Source organism: Aphidius gifuensis, linkage group LG6 (genome assembly GCF_014905175.1).
Source record: "Aphidius gifuensis isolate YNYX2018 linkage group LG6, ASM1490517v1, whole genome shotgun sequence".
Classification (NCBI taxonomy): Eukaryota; Metazoa; Arthropoda; class Insecta; order Hymenoptera; family Braconidae; genus Aphidius; species Aphidius gifuensis.
In genome coordinates this window covers 6659338-6679458 of record NC_057793.1, presented here as the reverse complement: position 1 = coordinate 6679458, position 20121 = coordinate 6659338, and the positions used below count along the sequence as shown (strand labels likewise).

The following is a 20121-nucleotide window of genomic DNA, read 5'->3' as shown; positions in this document are numbered from 1 at the left end:
TGTTTTTTATGTGTGAAGAAATAAATTTAAAAGAAAATTTTTTTTTTTATTTTTTACATTTTTTTTTAAAATTGACGTATTAAGCTAGCACAACTTTTTTAATAATTATTAGATCTTGATGCAATTGGGCTTAAAATTTTGTGCGAATTATGTGTTTTTCATGTGTGAAAAAAAAAATTTGAAAGAAAATTTTTTTTTTATTTTTTATATTTTTTTTTAAAATTCACATATTAAGCTAGCACAACTTTCTCAATAATCATCGGATCTCAGTGCACTTGGGCTGAAAATTTAGTGCGAATTATGTGTTTTTTATGTGTGAAAGAATAAATTCGAAAAAAATTTTTTTTTATTTTTTAACTTTTTTTTAAAAAATTGGCGTATTAAGCTAACACAACTTTTTAAATAATCATCGGATCTTAATGCAATTGGTCTCAAAATTTTGTGCGAATTATGTGTTTTTTATGTGTGAAGGAATACTTTAAAAACAAAATTTTTTTAAATATTTTTTATATTTTTTTTAAAAATTGACTTATTGAGCTAGCACAACTTTTTTAATAATTATTAGATCTTGATGCAATTGGGCTGAAAATTTTGTGCGAATTATGTGTTTTTTATGTGTGAAAGAATAAATGTGAAAAAAAATTTTTTTTTATTTTTTACATTTTTTTCAAAAATTCACATATTAAGCTAGCACAACTTTCTCAATAATCATCGGATCTGAATGCAGTTGGGCTCAAAATTTTGTGCGAATTATGTGTTTTTTATGTGTGAAGGAATAAATTTGAAAGAAAATTTTTTTTTTATTTTTTACATTTTTTTTTAAAATTGGCGTATTAAGCTAGCACAACTTTTTTAATAATTATTAGATCTTGATGCAATTGGGCTTAAAATTTTGTGCGAATTATGTGATTTTTATGTGGGGAAATATAAATTTGAAAAAAAAAATTTTTTCTATTTTTTATATTTTTTTTTTAAATTAAGATATAAAGGTTGCACAACTTTTTCAGTAAACATTCAATCTTGATGTTATTAAACTAAAAATTACGTGTGAATTATGTGTGGTTTATGTGTAAATAGATAAATTTAAAAAATTTTTCGTCAAATTATTCATTCTTTTTTTTTTTTTTTTATGATAATACTTGTGTTTATAAAATCAATGAAAAATGAACCTTTTAGAGGGGTTAGCGCGTAGCGCGTCAATGTGCTCGTATAATAAAAAAAATAATAATCATCTTGTTATAGACATATTATAATAACTATGTAAATATTCAAAAAAAAATGACAATAGAAAAATCATATAATATATTTAAAAATAAAACAAAATGGTTACCAAGATATTCACTACTGAATAAATCTTTTGTTCATAATTCTTTAAAAGTAAAAAATGGAATAATAATTAACAATTCTTATGAGGGTCATTGTTCATCATATTATGCTGAGAGCATCAAAAACCATTATGATGAATCAAAGAAATTTTGATTATTATTATTTAATTTAAATAGTACCTAATTTGCAATTTAAAAAAAAAAAAAAACAAATATTATTTAAATATTTATATTTGATAAAAATAATTTCATTAAATATTCTATTATTTTAGAAATGAAAAAATAAACTTTAAAAAGATTAAATAAATTTTTAAATTTTTTCAAGTGATTATATAATTTTTTTTTAATTATTTAAAAATATTTTTGTAAAGTTTATGAATTTTTTGAATATCTGGTTGAATAATAAATTGAAATATTTGATAAATTAATTTCATTGAATATTTTATATAAAAAAAAAACTTGAAATGACATTTTTTTTTTTAATTATTTTAAAATATTTTTATAAAATTGATGAAAAAATTAAATTGCAATATTTATATTTGATAAATTACTTTCATTGAATAATATATTATCTAAAAAAAAATAACTTAAAATGATTAAATGGCTCATTCTTTAAATTATTCAAAAACATTTTTATAAAATTGCAAAATAAATAAATAAATATTATTTTACTTTGATTTTTCTTTTCCTAATGTTCATTAAAAGGATTAAAAAATATATACATGTATATTTGCATAAAATAAAATATGATTGTATCGAAGAAAGAGCAATTATTCAAATGAAATTGTAGAGTGTTGATAAAATATTTATATGATTTATATAACGTGCGTGTGAATCTAAACAAGTAGCTAATAAACTAGATGGATTTGCTTGCATAATACATGCAGTAATTGCAAGTAAAGTTAGCTTTTACTCGAACGAACGGAAATGCAGTCAGTCGGTGAATTAACCTGCTCGATTCTCTTTGGAATATAAACTTGAATCAAATTCCAATTGGCTAGTTATTAATTTTATAAATAAAAATTTAAGAAAAATGAAAAAATAAAAAACAAAATATGAATTTTCATAAATTTAAAATATTATTATTTATTAATAATTGTTTTGGATTAATTATGATGATTAATATTCCAAAAAATGAGACAAATTTTGGTCATATTATTGATTGTGCTGCTCAATTAATTGACAACATATTAAGAAATACAGATACTGTTAAAATTTACGCAAATTTAACTCAAGAATCATCAACAGATAACGCAATATTATTGGTTAAAAAATTATTTGAGCTCAGTAAACCAGTGGTATTCATAACAAATGATTATCATGGCAACACATTGTCAATTATGGGAAGAAAATTATATGTTGCATTTGTATCTGAAATAATGGAACTTGAAATGATATTAAAATTTTTTTATTATGAAAAAAACCACAAGCAGTTTATTATTTGTATAACCTATACAAATTTGAATATACTCGATGACATTTATAATATTTCATCAAAAATATGGATCAAAGGAATACCAAGAAATGTGATATTTGTTGCCTCAAAACAAAAAGATAATAATAACCCTTTTGTAATTGGAGTTAGTAGTTATAGCGAAGGAAATTGTAAGAATCTATCGTTTACTCACGTAAGTGTTAAATATTTTAAATTTTAATTTTTATAATTTTTTTTTATTCTTTTTTATTAACAGTGATAATAACGTTATTAATATTAATTTTTTTATACATTTTAAATTAATATTTTTTAAATTTTTTTGTCTTTACCAATAACTAATAATAATTTTATTTCATAATAATTTATTTATTAATTTTATTCTTTAACTACATAACTATAAAAAAATAATAATAATAATCAAAAAATCAATTAACTTTTAACTCATATTTCCACAACTAGTTCATCATATTTTTTCTTTTTTTTCTTTGACCTTTATATTTTTTATTTTTCATTGTAAAAATAAAAAATAAAAAAAATCAACACACAAAGAAACCTATACGTCTTGTTATTGACCATTAAAAAAAAATTTTTTTTCCCTGTATTTTGACAGATTGGTCAATACTCTAATGGTGTACTGAAAAATAAGACTCTCAGTTATTATCCACCAAACGACAATTTAGGTGGTTGTGAATTGTCAATAATGATACAACCACCATTTTTACCATACATTGAAAATATAAATAAAAGTAAACCTGATGGTTACATACCTGAGCTTATTGACATGTTATCAGAATCAATGAATTTCACACCAAAATACGAGACATCATGGACACTCGATCGTGTGATTGAACATTTAAATTCAAGTGATTTACATATTGCTTTTGATATGTTACCACGTTCATCATTAGTTGGTACAAATTATAAATTTTCCATTGGTATGACAAATAAAACATGGGCTGTAACAAAAGGTGGTTACACATCAATATGGACAAAATTATTAACACCATTTGATAAATACATTTGGCTATTAATTATTATTATGATAACATTACTTTTAATTGTATCAAAAATTTCAAATGATCCTGATACACTTGAAACAATGTTAAAATTATTTGGCAGTTTACTTGGTGTTGGAGTTGGTAATATAAATAATACAAAATGGTTAAAATTATTTTTTTGTTTTTGGTTATTACCAACTTATGTATTAACACAATATTATCTTGGTTATTTGACAAATTCATTTACAATATTACCACAAATATCAGAAATAAATACGTTGAAAGATTTACGTGATTCTGGTATTAAAATTATTTGTACAAATTATGGAAAAAATACAACAAATAAATGGCTTAGTCAAAATGAAATTGAATTACTTGAAAAATGTCATGTTCTTAGTGATGATTATTATTGGAATGATTTTTATCAAAGATTTTTAAAAAGTGGAATGCTTAATAATACAGCGATTGTTGCAAATTTAGAATACGTTGATGGAAATGAAGCATTTTTAAATTTACATACCATTCAAGAAGGAAGAACAAATGTAAATCAACTTGTACATGCTAAACCTGGTAGTGATTGGATATTTCATATGAATAAATTGTATAATAGAGTTTATTCAACTGGTTTAATTGAACACTGGAAAAATAAATATAGTACTAAAAAGAAACGACAGGAAACAAATGTACGAGATGAGTATATTCATATTGATATATTAAAATGTGCATTTATACTTGAGCTTATTGGACTTTTGATAAGTTTCATAGTTTTCATTGGTGAATTAATTATTCATTATAATATTAACGATATTAATGAAATTTAAAAATGAAAATTTAAATTCATAAATAACGTATGATTAAATTAAAAATTTGACTATGAAAGTATTTGTATAATTAACTAAAATATAAGTTAGCAACTGGGTCAATTAAATAACAACATAATTAATTGCATTATAAAATCTTAAACATTGATTACAGTTTACAGCTGGAAAATAATTATATGAAATAATTTTGTTGATGATTAGAATAGCATGTGTATTTTCATGTATTAGAGTTTTGAGAATATTAATTATTGATAATTGTTGTTGATGTAATTTTGTAATTATTAAAATTTTGTGCATTATATTTAGTTTAATATTTAATCAAGGTATTTGTATTCTCTGCAGAAGATTGAGTTACAGAGAAGTTTATTTTGATATTGATTATGTAAAATGATTTAAAAATAAAAATCAATAACTGAGTGTTTAGCAAAGAAAAAAAAAAAATAAATAAATAAAATATTTCAGTCAAAAAAAAAGAAAAGAAAAATAATGTTTTTAATTTGTTTTTCAATTTTTAATATATTATTTATAATTGAGTGCTGTTTTTTCAATTGTAAACACGTTTTTACATGTGAAAAATATAATAATTGTTATAAAATTAATTCAATAAAATTAAAAATAAATTCACAAATAGCACTTTAGAATAATTACTCTAAATATTAGCAGTATATATTTATAAACAAAAAAATTAATATAATTTTGAATTTGATGAAAATAATTAAGCTTAATGAAAAATGTAATTTGCATAAATTAATAAACACAGAAAAGAAATTTAAAATAATTCAAAAAAACAAAAAACTAAAATTCATTTATTTATACCTAAATTTAAAATTTTAAAAAAATTATTTTTTTTCTTTTGATATTAATTTATTTATATAATAAATATTAGTTGATATGGTGGAGAAAGGCTTTTCATTGTTATCAGTGGTTGTGAATACGTAATCAAATAGGCCGTGAATCTCACGGGGATTACGTGAACGTAATCGGCTTACTGTATTTCGCAATGGCCAGTACCAAGAGAGTCATACAGAACTAGATTATAATTTTTTTTTTTTTTACTATTTTAATCGTTTTTTTAATGAAGTTTAATTGTTGCTATACGATAATTGTAGTATCCTATTAAATAAGCCTTCAATAGTTAAAAAAAAAAAACAAAAAAGAAAAAACATTATAAAAAAACTAATAATAATCATTAGACTAATAATGAATTAAAAAATAAAAAAAAAAAAAAAAAAGTGATAATGATTTTCTTGGGTGTACAGATAGACATTAATATTTTTATATCAGCTATTAAAATTTTATTACAACTCGACAATCTGCCTTTAATGTTTTTCCTTTTTTTTTTTTTGTTTTGTCTGCTTTATACATAAGTACATCCACTGAGATGACAAGAACGAAAAATGTTGAGAAAAACATCTCGGGTTTCCCACTTATATATCCTATCAAATATAAAAAATAAATAAAAAAAAAAAAGAAGATAACTTAATCCAGTTTCGTGAGTATATGCACAGCCGGTGAGAATCTCATGTGGGTATTTTTTTATTTTTTTTTATTTTGAATTCCATCGTACCTAGAATATCGATATATATTTTCCCTTTCTAACCACTAATGGATATTTCTTTTAAGTGGTATTTTACTTGGTAAATTGATGTACCAATTTTGATGGATTTATTTGTCACCATGATAACGTAATTTATTTTATTCCAAATTTACTTGATAAATTATAATAAATAAAAAAAAAATTAAACACATTTTTCGATATTTTCTATACGTATTTCATTATGACATTTTTTTTTTTAAATAAATATTTATTTTCAAAGTTTAAAATTATAAAAATAATTAATTATTGGAAAACTGATAATACAAAAGTTTAGAAACTATGTAGTTATTTTAGTCATCAAGTCATTTCATAGTTGAAGAGAATTTTTAAAAGACATAAGGTAATTTAAAGTTAATTAAAATGACAGTTATTCATTGAATTTAAATTACTAGAATTTTATAACTTGTCATTTAAATGCGTGTAAGTAGAACATCTCAAGTTTTAGTCAGACTTTAAAATAATATTATATGTTTAAACATAAAATACATATAAGTATCAGAGCTTTAATATTTTATTCACGTCAAAATAATTTCTATTTGATTTGATTAGCTGATAATATAACCCATCACATAATCCCTTTGCAACCCTTAAAGTAAAATAATAAATGAATAAATAAAAAAATATCAAGTAAATGAAAAATTTCTAGAATTTATACAAAGTAAAAGTTTTTAAGTAAAACTATGGAGAAAGATATCTTTTAAACAAAATCAAGACAAAGTAACATTCTTTCTTATAACCCTCAAGATAAACATTCCAAAAAACTTTTCATCAAAGATTTATTTGTCTTTATCATGATGTTGAATTTGACTTAATATATATTTAACTTTAAAATAATATAGAAAAATTAATAAATAATTTTAATTCACCTCAGTGAATAAAAGTTAAATATTAAATTTAAATTTTTCATAGAAATAATATAAGGGTGTTTGTTTTATAAAAGTAACATAGTAAATTTCTTTCTCTATTCAGTAAAATATTTTTGATGAAACAAAAATAACAAATGTCGAAATTTTATAATTTAATTTGTTACAAATTTCTCAAGTATTTTTAAAACACATACAAAAATTAACTCTCAACATTTTGTATACAATTTAATTGCGTTAATTACCTACCTGATGTTTAAGTGGCCTCACGAGACTCAAACAAATTTAACGCTTTGCTTTCATAAAGAACACATATAAATAAAATATCGTCTTTAAAAAAATTTTAAAATAAAAAGAGAGCCAGTTTTTTTGTGTAATATTACAAGATTTTATTATTCATCAAAAAATAAATGTAGACTGTAAAAAAAATTTTATACTGCCTCACCAAGTTGATATTGAAAAATAAAAAAAAAGTAATGAATAGATGATAATAAATAAATAGGCAAGAATAAATTTTATGTCACATATACAAGAACAATATTAGAAGCTATAAATCCAAGATGTAGTTGACTTGAATTTATATATTATAAATATACATGTGTTAAGTATATTCATGTCTTGTGTGTTTTTGTTTCATTATATTTTACATTCAACAATATATATCTACCATTTATGCGACAATACATTTTTGATTTTTATTATTATCATAAATACAGTGAAAATTGTTTTACAAAAATTATTATTATTTTTTCATAAAAATCATCAAAAGAAAATTTATTTTTTTCAAAATAAAAATTTTAAATTATATTGCCATTTTATTTTACATTCTTTGTGTACATAATAATGTTTTGTAAAAAGAATTGAACTAAAAAATATTAAAAAATCAAATTTAAAAATATTTTTTTGTAAAAAAAAAAAATAAATAAATTGATTTTTAGGATTTTTGTTATTTTATTAATTTATTCATGATAATGTTTTATTAGAAAAAAAAAAAAAAAAAACATAATGATATACACAGTGTGGTTTAACTTGTGGTAAATGGAAATAGTGATGACGTCCATTGGGAACATTTTGTCGTGGTCATTTCGCGAATCGTTCGCGACTAATTAGTACACACAAGGCTGAAGCCATAATGATCGCTTAAAGCCGTTCACAGTATAATACTTCGAGCGTGAAAATATATACAGATTTTACAATGCACATGTGTGACGATTCATGACCACGTATTAACCATTTATATATCACAATAAAATACAAAGGAATTTGATCAACGATAAAATTATCATTTGACTGATTTATATTTAATTTATTATCATTTGGCTTTTTAAATACCAAAAAATCATTATTATTTCAATAGAAAATTACTGTAAATATATAAGTCATTAATTAATTTACATAGTATAATTTAATGAATTGATTTTAAATTTATTTTTCATAAATTTTTGGGTTAATAATAATTAAATATAAAACAATAAAATTATATTATAATAAACTAAACTATAAACTTTCTATGATGTTTTTCAATAAAAAAATAAAATAATATTAAAAAATTCATTTTTAAATGTTTAAACAAGGGCAAATATACACATTAGGATGAATCAAATTGCCTGTTACTCACAAAAATAAAAATGATAAAATAAAGCTTAAAAAATATCGTGTATTTTCAGTTGGATCGTTATCTTTTACGATAGTTCGTTTTAACTTTTTTCAACGTTTATTGTAGGTATGTTATTATACAAGAGTCACATGCACACACACATATATAGACTATAAAATCTGTGATTTGAAATAATATTAAACTATTTTTTTGACTGTTTCTAGTAGACATTCACGGGTGTGTCTGACTAAAATTGCGTCTACACTACTTGTTTCAAATTGATTTGTCGACAAAAAAAAAATGTTTTTTATTGAAAAAAATATTTATTTCTTTTTATTTTTTTACAACCAAGATGCAATAATTCTTTTTCATTCGCAGCTGAACACAATGTATGAATTTACTTGTAAAAAAAAAATTGTTTTCAATTTGTTGTTATTTAAAATAATAAATAAATTGAAACCCTTATAATTCATTTGAAATATTGAAATATTTATTATATTTTGTATATTTATTTTTCAATGCACGATAAAGAAAATATTATTACCCACGTATTTTTTATCGATAAAATGATGAAAACATATTTTTTAATTTATCAAAAGATAAAAAAAATTATTCATCAATAAATTTTAAATTGCAATCATATAAAAATGTAAATATTAAAAAAAATAAATATTATTATTTTCTAAGCTAAATTGAATTTTAGTTAACCAATTAATACAATTATTTTATAATTAAATAAAAAATAATTTAAAATCATAATTAAATAATTTTTTTTTATTTAAATTTAAAGATTGATTTGACCAGGTTCAAGTTTTCAAGTACGGTCTTAAACGCCAAGTTCGATGCACAAATAAAAAAAAGAAAAAAAAAATAGAGACATTGAGAAACTAAGCTTTCCACGCCTCGAGGATTCCAAACGGGATTTTCGGTCTACTCTTGAAGCGTTTCTTGTTTTAGACTTTTTCACTGGTTTCATCTATTTTTTTTTTTTTTTCCACTACTCTCGTATACCGACCTAGATCCGTCGAGAGTCTGCTGGATCAATCGTAATTTTTTTTTTCTATTCTCTTCAACGTTGATAAAAGTGGTCCTTGAAATGTCCTCTTTCTTATAAAATTTTCTACAGCTATCAAGCAGTTCATCCTCTGATTCAATCTCATGTCATCTTGAGACATCAATAAAATTTTAAATCTCAATATTTACAAAAATAAATGTTCAATAATAAATTCAATATAAAATATTATTAAAAAAAAAAAAACAATTCAAACTAAAAGCTTTCAACAAAAATTAACTAATTTTTAAATAATGTTAAAATTTTAATATTTATTAATCAATTGATTGTGAATCTTTGCTATATAAATAAATTAAATTAAAAGCTGTGTACCTATATTTATCCTTGATAAACTGAAAAAGGAAAATTGTAGAAACACATATAAATATAGTAAATTGAATAAAAGTTGTATCCAATTTAGAATTCGATTTCCGGTTGCGTCAAGGGTCTCGTTAAGCTTAGTATATGGTGATCTGAATGAACATGGTTACAAACTTTAGCTTCGCACTGTTAGTAGCCAGGATATTGGCTGACAAAGACAAGGATATTGGCTGTGTTTGTAATGTACATCCCGAAGGCTCACGTTAGATAGTTTGACCCTTTAGGTGATTTAACCTCTTGTACTTTATCAACACGATATGGACTTGTTGTACAGCTATCCTATGTATTGTCCATTTTATTATCATCGCCATCATCAGCATCATCAACTGGTACCATTTATTGTTTGATGTAAACCAAGACAAGCTGCATCTAATCAACCTTTATTTTCATCTTGTGTCTCTGTATATCAACTAGAGCATTTATTGGTTACCACATTATTTTGATGATAAATTTACAAAAAAAAATTATCATTAAAAGAAAAATTTAACATTTATTCAAATTAATATTTATATTATTAATTTAAATAAATTAATTTATTGTAAAAAAAAAAACAAATTAAAGAAACAAAAATTTATATTATTGGCAATTTATTTATATTTGTTTATTTATTTACTTTACTTTATTTATTGTACCCAATATTTTTTTTTATATAATCATTATTGTATTTGGAAAAATAAAATAATCATAAATTTATTATTAATTAATTATTGTAATAAATTATCAATAAAATTGTCATATATAATCATGAAACTGAATGATTATTTTTTATTTATCTTATCATTTGAAAAATTGTTGGCAATAAATTGTTGGAAAGAAAAAATAAATAAATATATGGTCATGCTTATCACGAGCATCGAAGCATATATATTCAGCGTCGATAGAATTCACCTGCATCAGTCTCTGGTATCTTTTTCTCATCCTATCGTATAACACACAGGCGATATATAAAGTACCTGCTCTAAAACAAATGGAGCGAAGCTTGCACAGAATACACATATATATATATTATTTTGTATATATGTGGAAAAGAAAGACTGATATTCAAAGTGACGTACGTTGGAAAAGCAAATGAAAAGAAAAAATAAAAAAAGATAAAACTAAGAAGAAATGAAAAGAAAAAAAAATGAAACAAACGTTCGTCCAAACGGTTCGATGGTAATTCGACAATGAGGATTACTTTTTATCTTTTTTTATTTTTATGTAAATAAAATGGAATTAGCCCGGCGGGCAATTTAACTTCAGTAGAATATAATATAAAAAAAAAAAAAGAACAAAAAGACAATTTAAAAAATAAAATAAATAATAATAAAATAAAAAAAAATATCTAGAGGTTGACATAATTGTTACTTCTTTCAAAGTCATTATTCATTATTTTATTTTTTCAAAGTTGCAAAAGAAGTGTAACTATAAACGACAAAATTAAATTTTACTTTTTTTTTTTTTCTTTTTTTTTTCTTAGTCTTTTATAAATAATAAAAAAGCATTTTAAGATAAAGTATAATAGTATATACAAGTATCATTTTAACAAAAATGTTCATTGACCGAAAGTTGAAGGATCATTTGTAATACAATTTAACAAACTTTATGAATTATTCAAAGTCGTTGGGATTTATAAGATATTAATTTAAATATAGTGTTAATTTAAGTCTGTATAAATAATTTAAAGTTTAATCTTTAAAATTTTTTGTTATTATTTTATTATAAAATAGTATTAATCTCAGTCTTTAGAAAAAAATTAAAAAGCATTTTAATTGTTTTTTTTTAGATGAAAAATTTGAATAAAGTTTATGACATTAATCAAAATATCAAAATTTTGATAAATTATTTTTTTTAGTTTTAAAATTATAAACGTTTCATGGAGTGATACACTTTTGAAAATTGTAACCATTATTATAACGATATAGAAAAAAAAAAAAAAGACACTTTATACATATATACATTTTTTTTTTTTTCACCAAGTCTATAATAAGTTTTAAAAAGATAGTGGTAAGTAGGCAACTTATCTTGAAGAGAGAGTGGTGTGATGAATTGAACAAGTTTTATCCTCTACTTATCGTATAGCTCATTCTGCCCCTCTGGCGTTAAGTTATAGTGGCATGACACAATTCCAATATTGATACTATCGATTATACTTGTAATAAAAATTATTCTTACTTTCATTATTATTTTTTATTTTACCTAAAAAAAGAAAATAAATATAATTGCTATATTTTATTTTCAAATAAAAGAAAAGAACAAGCTGTTATTAATTTTTTTTTACTTTTTTTTTTACATATTTATTTATCATTTTATCAGTTTGACAAAAAATTAATTATTATTTTTATTTACGTATTTGTTTTTTGTATTTTTCATTTTGTCATCTTATCAAAAACTTAAGTCTATCAAAATTTATATATAACTTTTAATAATTAAAACAAAACTCGTCAAATGTCCTTTATAAAATTAAGAAAAAAACTTTTTCTATAGCAAAAAAAAAAAAGTATTTTTAATTAGTCAAAAAATAATATAATTGTTATAAAAATATATAACTACAGTTGATGTTTATATTAAATAATAAATTGAAGCAAAAAAAAAAAAAAAATTTACATTACTCACAAGTGTCGTCAAGTATAAGAAATAAAAAACAAAAACGAAATTTAAAATTAAAAAAAAAAAGCATGATTTATAAAATTAATAAATACAAAATAAATATTAATCAGATTTTGTTTCTTTTTTCATCTGTACATTGTTTACTAATACGTACAAGTTTACTAGCTGGAATTGGTATGCGATTAAACAATTTTTTTTGTGCTTCAACTACCTGTACTTTTGATAAATCAACATTACTATTTTTAACCTTATCATTTGTATTATTTTTATCATTAATCATATCATTATTTGATAAATTATCAATTTGTGTTTTATTTACATCATTTTTTATATTTAAATTTGTTGTCACATCATCATCAGTGTTTGTCATTAATTTCGAATTACTTGATTTATTATTATCATTTTTATTTATAATTTTATTTATAACATCTTCATTATTTTGTTGTTTATTATCATCATCATTCAAGTTATTATGCTCTTTATTATTATGCATTTTTAATGAATCTTCATTTGCAAATTTTATATTACATATTTTACAACTATGTAATTCTTGTAATTTTAATAATTGTTTTGTTGAAGTTGGCTGTGAAAACATAATACCATTACGATCATCAAGAAATATATTACAATCACTGTTAACTAATGTCGTATCATTATTTTTTTTTTTACCATCATCATCATCATTTTGTATAATTATATTTTTAGGTGATGGAAATAAATTGTGTACTTTTTCAAGATGTAAAAATAATGTTTCAAGATTTGGTGATATTTGACCACACAATGTACATGCCAATGATTGTGCATAAATATTTGGTGAATTTGAAATTTCTTCTGTTGTTATGTATTTTGTATTTGATGATTTATCAGTTTCATCAATTTGTACTAATGGTATTGATGTTGATGCTGTTGATAATCCTGGTACTTGTTGATTTATTGATGGTAAATTTAATAGTGTTGCTAATTTTGAATTTTTTATTGATAATGAAGATGATACTGTTGATGTTGATGGTGTATCATTATTTGTTTGTGATTGATATGCTTCTTTTGATATTGGATCAACTGTAGATATTAATGATTCAGAATATATTGGTTGTGATTCAATTGGATTACAAAAATCATCATCTTCAGTTAAATCAACTTCTTCAATTTGTCGTGGTTGTGATTGAATTGACGATGTTGATGTTGTTGTTGATGTTGCTGTTGTTGTTGTTATTGTTGATGATGATAATTCATTTGTATTATTTTTAGTTTTATTATGTGAACCATTTGATAAATCAACAAGTGCACTTACAATTAAACTATCAGATTCAGAATTACTACTTACTGGTGAATAACGTCGTGTATCATTTATTGTATCATTTAAAAATGTTTTATGTATATGTGCAAAATGCATACGTTTTGATAAAACTGTTGCAAATACTTCATCACATTTTTTACAATAATGTTGCAATGAATATAATGTTTTTTTTTTACGATTTTCATGTTTTAATATATGCTCACGAAATGCTTTAGTATGTACAAATTTTCTTCCACATTCATCACATATATTTGTTCCAGAATTTGAATATTTAATTTGATGACTTAATAATGTTTTTAAACAATTAAATGGTGCTAAACAATCTGGACATGAATGTTTTGGTGGTGCTAAAACTGATTGTTGTTGTGAATTAATTACATAAGATGATGAAGATGATAATGGCTGTAGTGGTGGTGGTGTTGTTGTTGTTGTTGTTGTTGTTGTTGTTGTTGTTGTTGATAATGATCTTGATGTTAAATTATTTTGATATATATTTGTAGAATTTGTTAAATTTTCATATGCTGATAAATCAACTGATCTTATATTTGATATAAATAATGATGTATTATTATTAATATTTGTATCATATGTTAATTGTTGTTGATTTGAAATATTATCATCATCAATTTCACTTGATATATATGTCAATGTTTGTTGTTCTGTTAAACTATCATTATTTAATAATCCAACTTGATAATTTCTTTGTTGTTGATTATTACCTTTAATTGAATTATCATTATTATCAATTTTATCATAACAAATTAAATCATTTGGTGGATGACTGTTACGATGGATTTTTAATTCAATCTCAGATACAAAATTTTCATCACATATTGCACATGTATATTCAATGTGTGTATTCAATGATGGATTTAATATATTATCAGTCTCAGTATCACATAAAATTTCAGCAATTTCACCAGTATCAGATAATTGTAATGATAATGAATCATTGTCATTAATTGAATGTAAATTTTTATCAATTTCTAATGGATCTTTTTCAATATGTATATGTAAATTAATAATAATATCAATAATATTATTTGAATTAATTTCTAAAAAAAATTCAGATATTGAATTATTATGTTTATCATAATGAAAATGTTTTAAATGATGTATCCATGATTTTAATGTACGTGATTTATTATAACAAATTGAACATTTTATACGTTTTATATTATTATCATTTTGATGAGTTAAATATTTATGATCATTTAATGCAACAACTGTACGAAATTTTCTAAAACAATAATTATAATGACATTTAAAATTACCATCATTAGAATGTTCTGTTTCATGTTCTGATAATAATATTGTTGATTGAAATTTTTCTTCACATACTGTACATGAATATATTTTATTATTTAAATCATAAATATTGTTATATGCAATTGTTACATTATGTACATGTGACATATGTGAATTTAAATGTATTTTATATAAAAATCCTTCGTCACAAATATCACAACAATGTGGATATGTGTCTTTTAAAATTTTTTTATAATGTACTTTTTTATTATGATGATGTATACGATATTGTCCATAAAATTTAACATCACATAATTCACAATTATATATTTCTTCAGCAAAATAATACATTGTATGTTCAATAAAATTTTCACGTTTTTTAAATTCAACATTACAACAACTACATTGCATTTTTATTTTTATTTGATTATTTTTAATTATATTTTTATCATAAAAATAATCTTTATAAATCCATTCACTACGATGTATATGTAATGTATGCATACGTAAATTTGTTTTTGTTGTAAAATTTTGATCACACACTGGACATGATAGCTTTGAATATTTTGATGTTTTTGTTGATGTTGAAGTTGATGATGATGATGAGGATGACGATGACGATGAAGATGAAGATGATAATTCTTTACAATGAGTTGTTTTTGTATGTGCATTACGTAAATTTATTGATGGAAAAAATATACCACATATTGGACACATTGAACATTCACGTGCAATAAATTTACGTTTATGATCATTTAATAATTCCTCAGTTGGAAAATATGTATAACATATAATACACAAATATCCATTGTCATCAATTACACAATCTGGACGATATGGTACTGGTAAAATACAAAAAGTTAATGGTTTATTATTATTTTTATTATTAACTTTTGTAGGCTTTTCAATATTGTCTTCTTTAATTGTTTCATTTTCTTCAAATGAATTATTATTTTTCATTTTTTCAGATAATCTTCGAGAAGTACGTGTTGTTGGTATTATCAATTTATTATCATCATGATTAACGTCATTTGTAACTGGTGATTTTTCAATAACACGTTTTTTTTTTATTGGTGTTGTTGTTGTTGCTGATGCTTTTGTGTTTGTATCATCATTAGTAACTGGTGATTTTTCAATAGCACGTTTATTTTTTGTTGTTGTTGTTGATGGTGATTTGTTGACAATTTTTTCTTTATAAAATCTACAATGTTGTATATGTTTATTCATACATGATGATAACCAAAAACGTTTTTTACAACCAATACACATATATTTTTTTTTATATGTTTCACATGGTCCTTTAGCATCAATTGGTGAATGATCATGTTTTGATGCAACAATTTTAATACAATGTAATAATAAATGTTTTTTTAATTTACCTGAATTTATAAATTTCATACGACAAATACCACATTCACGATTACTTGAATTTGTATGAAAACATAAATAATGATTTATTAATTTGTATTTATTTGTAAAACGTGAACGACATGCACTTGATCTATATATATATTTATTTAATTTTATTGTTTTTGTTGTTGTTGTTTTTTCATTTGTATTATTATTAATTAAATAATTTTTATTTGGTAAATTTTCTTTATTCATTGTTTTATCATTAAAATTATTATTTGATATATTTGGTTTTTCCAATTGTTTTAATGCAATATCTAAATTACGTAATTCAAGATCAATTGGTCGTTGATATACACTATCAATATTATTTATTTTTTTATTATTATCATCATCATTATTTTTATTATTAGCTATTATTGTATTATTTAATTTTTTTCTATCTTTTGGTAGACGTACTTTTTCTAGTATAATATTAAAATCACGACAATTATATTGTTGTTGTAAACTTTGAATTTTTCTTGCTGATGAACGTGATAATGGTGGTCGTGATGATAATGATGGTGATGATGATGATGTTATTGTATTTGAATTATTTAAATTTTTTCTATTATTAACAGTAGTTTTTTCAGGACTCTTTGATCTTAAATTTGTCATTGGAATATCATCACAATCACCAAGTAATGCTTCAAGTTCTTTTGGAATAGCATGTATTTGTACCAATGGACTATTTGCACCAGATCTTGATTGCATATTGTTATTATTAAATTGTTTTTGTTTTACATTTTGTTGTTCAATTGAATCATTGATTACCAATGATTTACCAATTTCTTTATTTAAAATTACATTATTTTTATTTGTTTTTTCATTGTCTTTTGATGCTTGTAAATTTAGCCTTTGTTGATTTAATAATTTTTCTCTATTACGTCTTCTTATTGATTGACCAATTGATTTTCTTGATCTTGGTCTTTTTTTAGTTTTTTTTGTAGAATTTAATTGTATATTTTTTTTATTTCCAGTAATGACATTTCCATTATTATCAAATGTATGATAATGATGTATATGTTGTTGTAATCCATGTTTTCTTCCATAAAAAACACAACAGTAATTACATTGATATCTCACTCTACCTTTTTTATTTTCATAATATTTTTCATGATCATTTACTTGATGTTTCAACCATAAATCAGGTGAATCAAACATAATTCTACAAAGTGGACATCTTAGTATCTTTTCTTTATGATATAATTGATGACGTTTTAATGCTTTAATATTTGCAAATTTATTTGAACAAACATCACAAAATAATGAATCTGAATTAATAGTCTGATTTTTTTTACGTAATTTTGTATCAATATTATTATCTTTTATCAATGAATCAAGTTCACGACTTCTAGTAGTACGAGGCGATCCTTGTTGATCATCTTGATTTATTAATTTTTTTGAAACATCTAGCTTTTTCTTTTTAGCCGGTGGTTTTTTTGTGTCATTATTTGAATCTAATTTTTGTTTATTATTTGATGGTGATGATGATGATGTTGATGGTATTGTATTTTTTGTAAAATCAATTGAATTATTTTTTTCATTATTATCTTTTGATGAATTGTCATTTATGATTGTCTCTGGTGCATCAATTGGCTCCTCTTTTATTGTGATGACCAATGGCTGAAATACAGATACAATATTTATGATAATTTTAATTTTCACTTACACTTGTTCTTGTGTTAAATTTTCTTCCACCAAATTAATTCAGCAAGCACATTAATAGCAGAGATAAAAATAAAAAAAAGAAAAAGACAAAATTCCAGTACCATATTATCACAACATTATTTTGTTTTTTCATACACCCTTTAAATATAAATATGTTGTTTTTTAATTTTCATATTACTAGGAATTTTTTCAAGGAATAAATCAATACATGGTTGAATTAAAAATTATTGCTGAGTGATGTCATGCATAGCTCAAGTTAATTTATAATGTCGTTATGGTTACTCATGCTTTCATTTTCCACGTTGATATTTTTTTATCAAAACAGTTGATTAAAATTTCATTAGATAAATTAATAATTACTCCATAAAAATAGCCACGTATTGAAAGAGAAAAAAATTAAAAAAAAAAAACAAAAAATAAATAATTGCCCAAGAGCCACATTTTTTTTATTAAAATGGAGTCGTTAAAAAAATTAATAAAAATAATTTGTTAATTTTTTGATAAAAATATTCTAATGCCAGTAGATAATTGTTGAGTAAATATAGATAAGATATGAAATGTAAATTAACAAAGAAAAAAAATAAGCAAAATTTATTGTTAAACAATATAAAAAATTAAAAAATTCTAAATAATAATTAATTTTACTCACCCTTGATGATGACTCAATAATAGGAATAACACTGAGATGTCCTGTGTACACAGTGACACGTGCCATTTTATTGTCTAATTAACAATAATATAAACACTCAATTATTTATTAATTTACATTAAATATTGGACAATTCGGCGTTTTGAGGTTAACCACAAAATTCACTCAGGTGTTTGATCAGCTAAAAGCTGTTAAAACCGGCAGTGATTATTTTAACCACGCAAAAAATATATGACAATATTTGGATAATTAATAATCACTTGATTTTAATGTAATAAAGTTATTTATTAATATCACTTTTAACACTATTTAATATCAGTGTCTTTTCATTTTTTTTTTATATTATAATAATGTATTTATGTATACCATGTTCATGTACACAACAACGCCATTCTTTAATCAAGCGCATGCGTCTGTTGATTGTTGAAAAAAAAATATTATTATAAAAAAAAAAAATAAATATTTATTATCTATTTTATTGAAGTTTATTAATCTATCTATATGTTATTAATTATACAATCATAACATCAGTTTAGAATGTAGTTTTAATAATTATCTATTTGTTTATTTATTTAATGTCAAAAAAAATAAATAAAAAAAAAAAAAGGCGATTGTTTTTACCGAACGAGTTGAAAAATATTTCAGTCGTGTCATCTAGCGTTTGAATTGTGAATAATAATTGGCGCAAGTTTTTTGGAAGATATTTGAAAATAGTTAATTGATTTAAAAAATAATAATAAAATTAATTCAGGTGGAAATATATGTGGGATCTAAATTGAATATAGTAAATGAGAATAAAATAAAGTTTTCACGTGTGTAATTTTAATTGAAAATGCAATTTTAAAAATTTAACCAATTTATTGTAATATTATTTTTATGATTGACCCTATTACTCAACAATAAATTGATAAAATATATACTCTAAAAATTGAAATATAAAAATTAATAATTCATTGATATTTGTAATTTATATTCTGTAAATATGAAACTAATAATTATTAAATTTTATTTTTCATATATTTATTTATTTATTTATTTAAAAGTCCAGCGGTATTAAATATATAATTTTATAAATAAATTAAATTTATTTAATATTAATTCTATGTATCATCTATAAATACAATTGAATATGATTTTTTATAATTTTATTACATTAAAAATTAAAAAGAACAAATAAAATAAATTTATTTAAATAAAAAAGTTGATTAAC

At 22.0% G+C, this 20121-nt stretch overlaps 1 protein-coding gene across 1 annotated transcript; it reads right to left on the bottom strand.

Annotated features, from left to right (window-relative positions):
- Positions 1-6952: 6952 nt before the first annotated feature.
- On the bottom strand, positions 6953-19253 carry LOC122859726 (MATH and LRR domain-containing protein PFE0570w-like). Its single transcript, XM_044163408.1, has 4 exons — positions 18912-19253; positions 15187-18217; positions 13039-14961; positions 6953-6999 (listed from the first exon to the last, which is right to left on the bottom strand). The coding sequence occupies exons 1-4, from the start codon at positions 18975-18977 to the stop codon at positions 6953-6955; spliced, it is 5067 nt and encodes a 1688-aa protein (XP_044019343.1). The 5' UTR covers positions 18978-19253.
- Between the last annotated feature and the right edge of the window lie 868 nt (positions 19254-20121).

Coding starts and splice junctions, on each gene's coding strand:
- LOC122859726 (XM_044163408.1), bottom strand. CDS start 18,977: ATGGCACGTGTCACTGTGTACACAGGACATCTCAGTGTTATTCCTATT. Junction 18,218..18,911: donor TTATTGAGTCATCATCAAGG/GTGAGTAAAATT, acceptor TCTGTATTTCAG/CCATTGGTCATCACAATAAA. Junction 14,962..15,186: donor TTATTGTTTTAGAAAATTTC/GTACAGTTGTTG, acceptor ATTTACATATAC/ATATTGAAAAAGATCCATTA.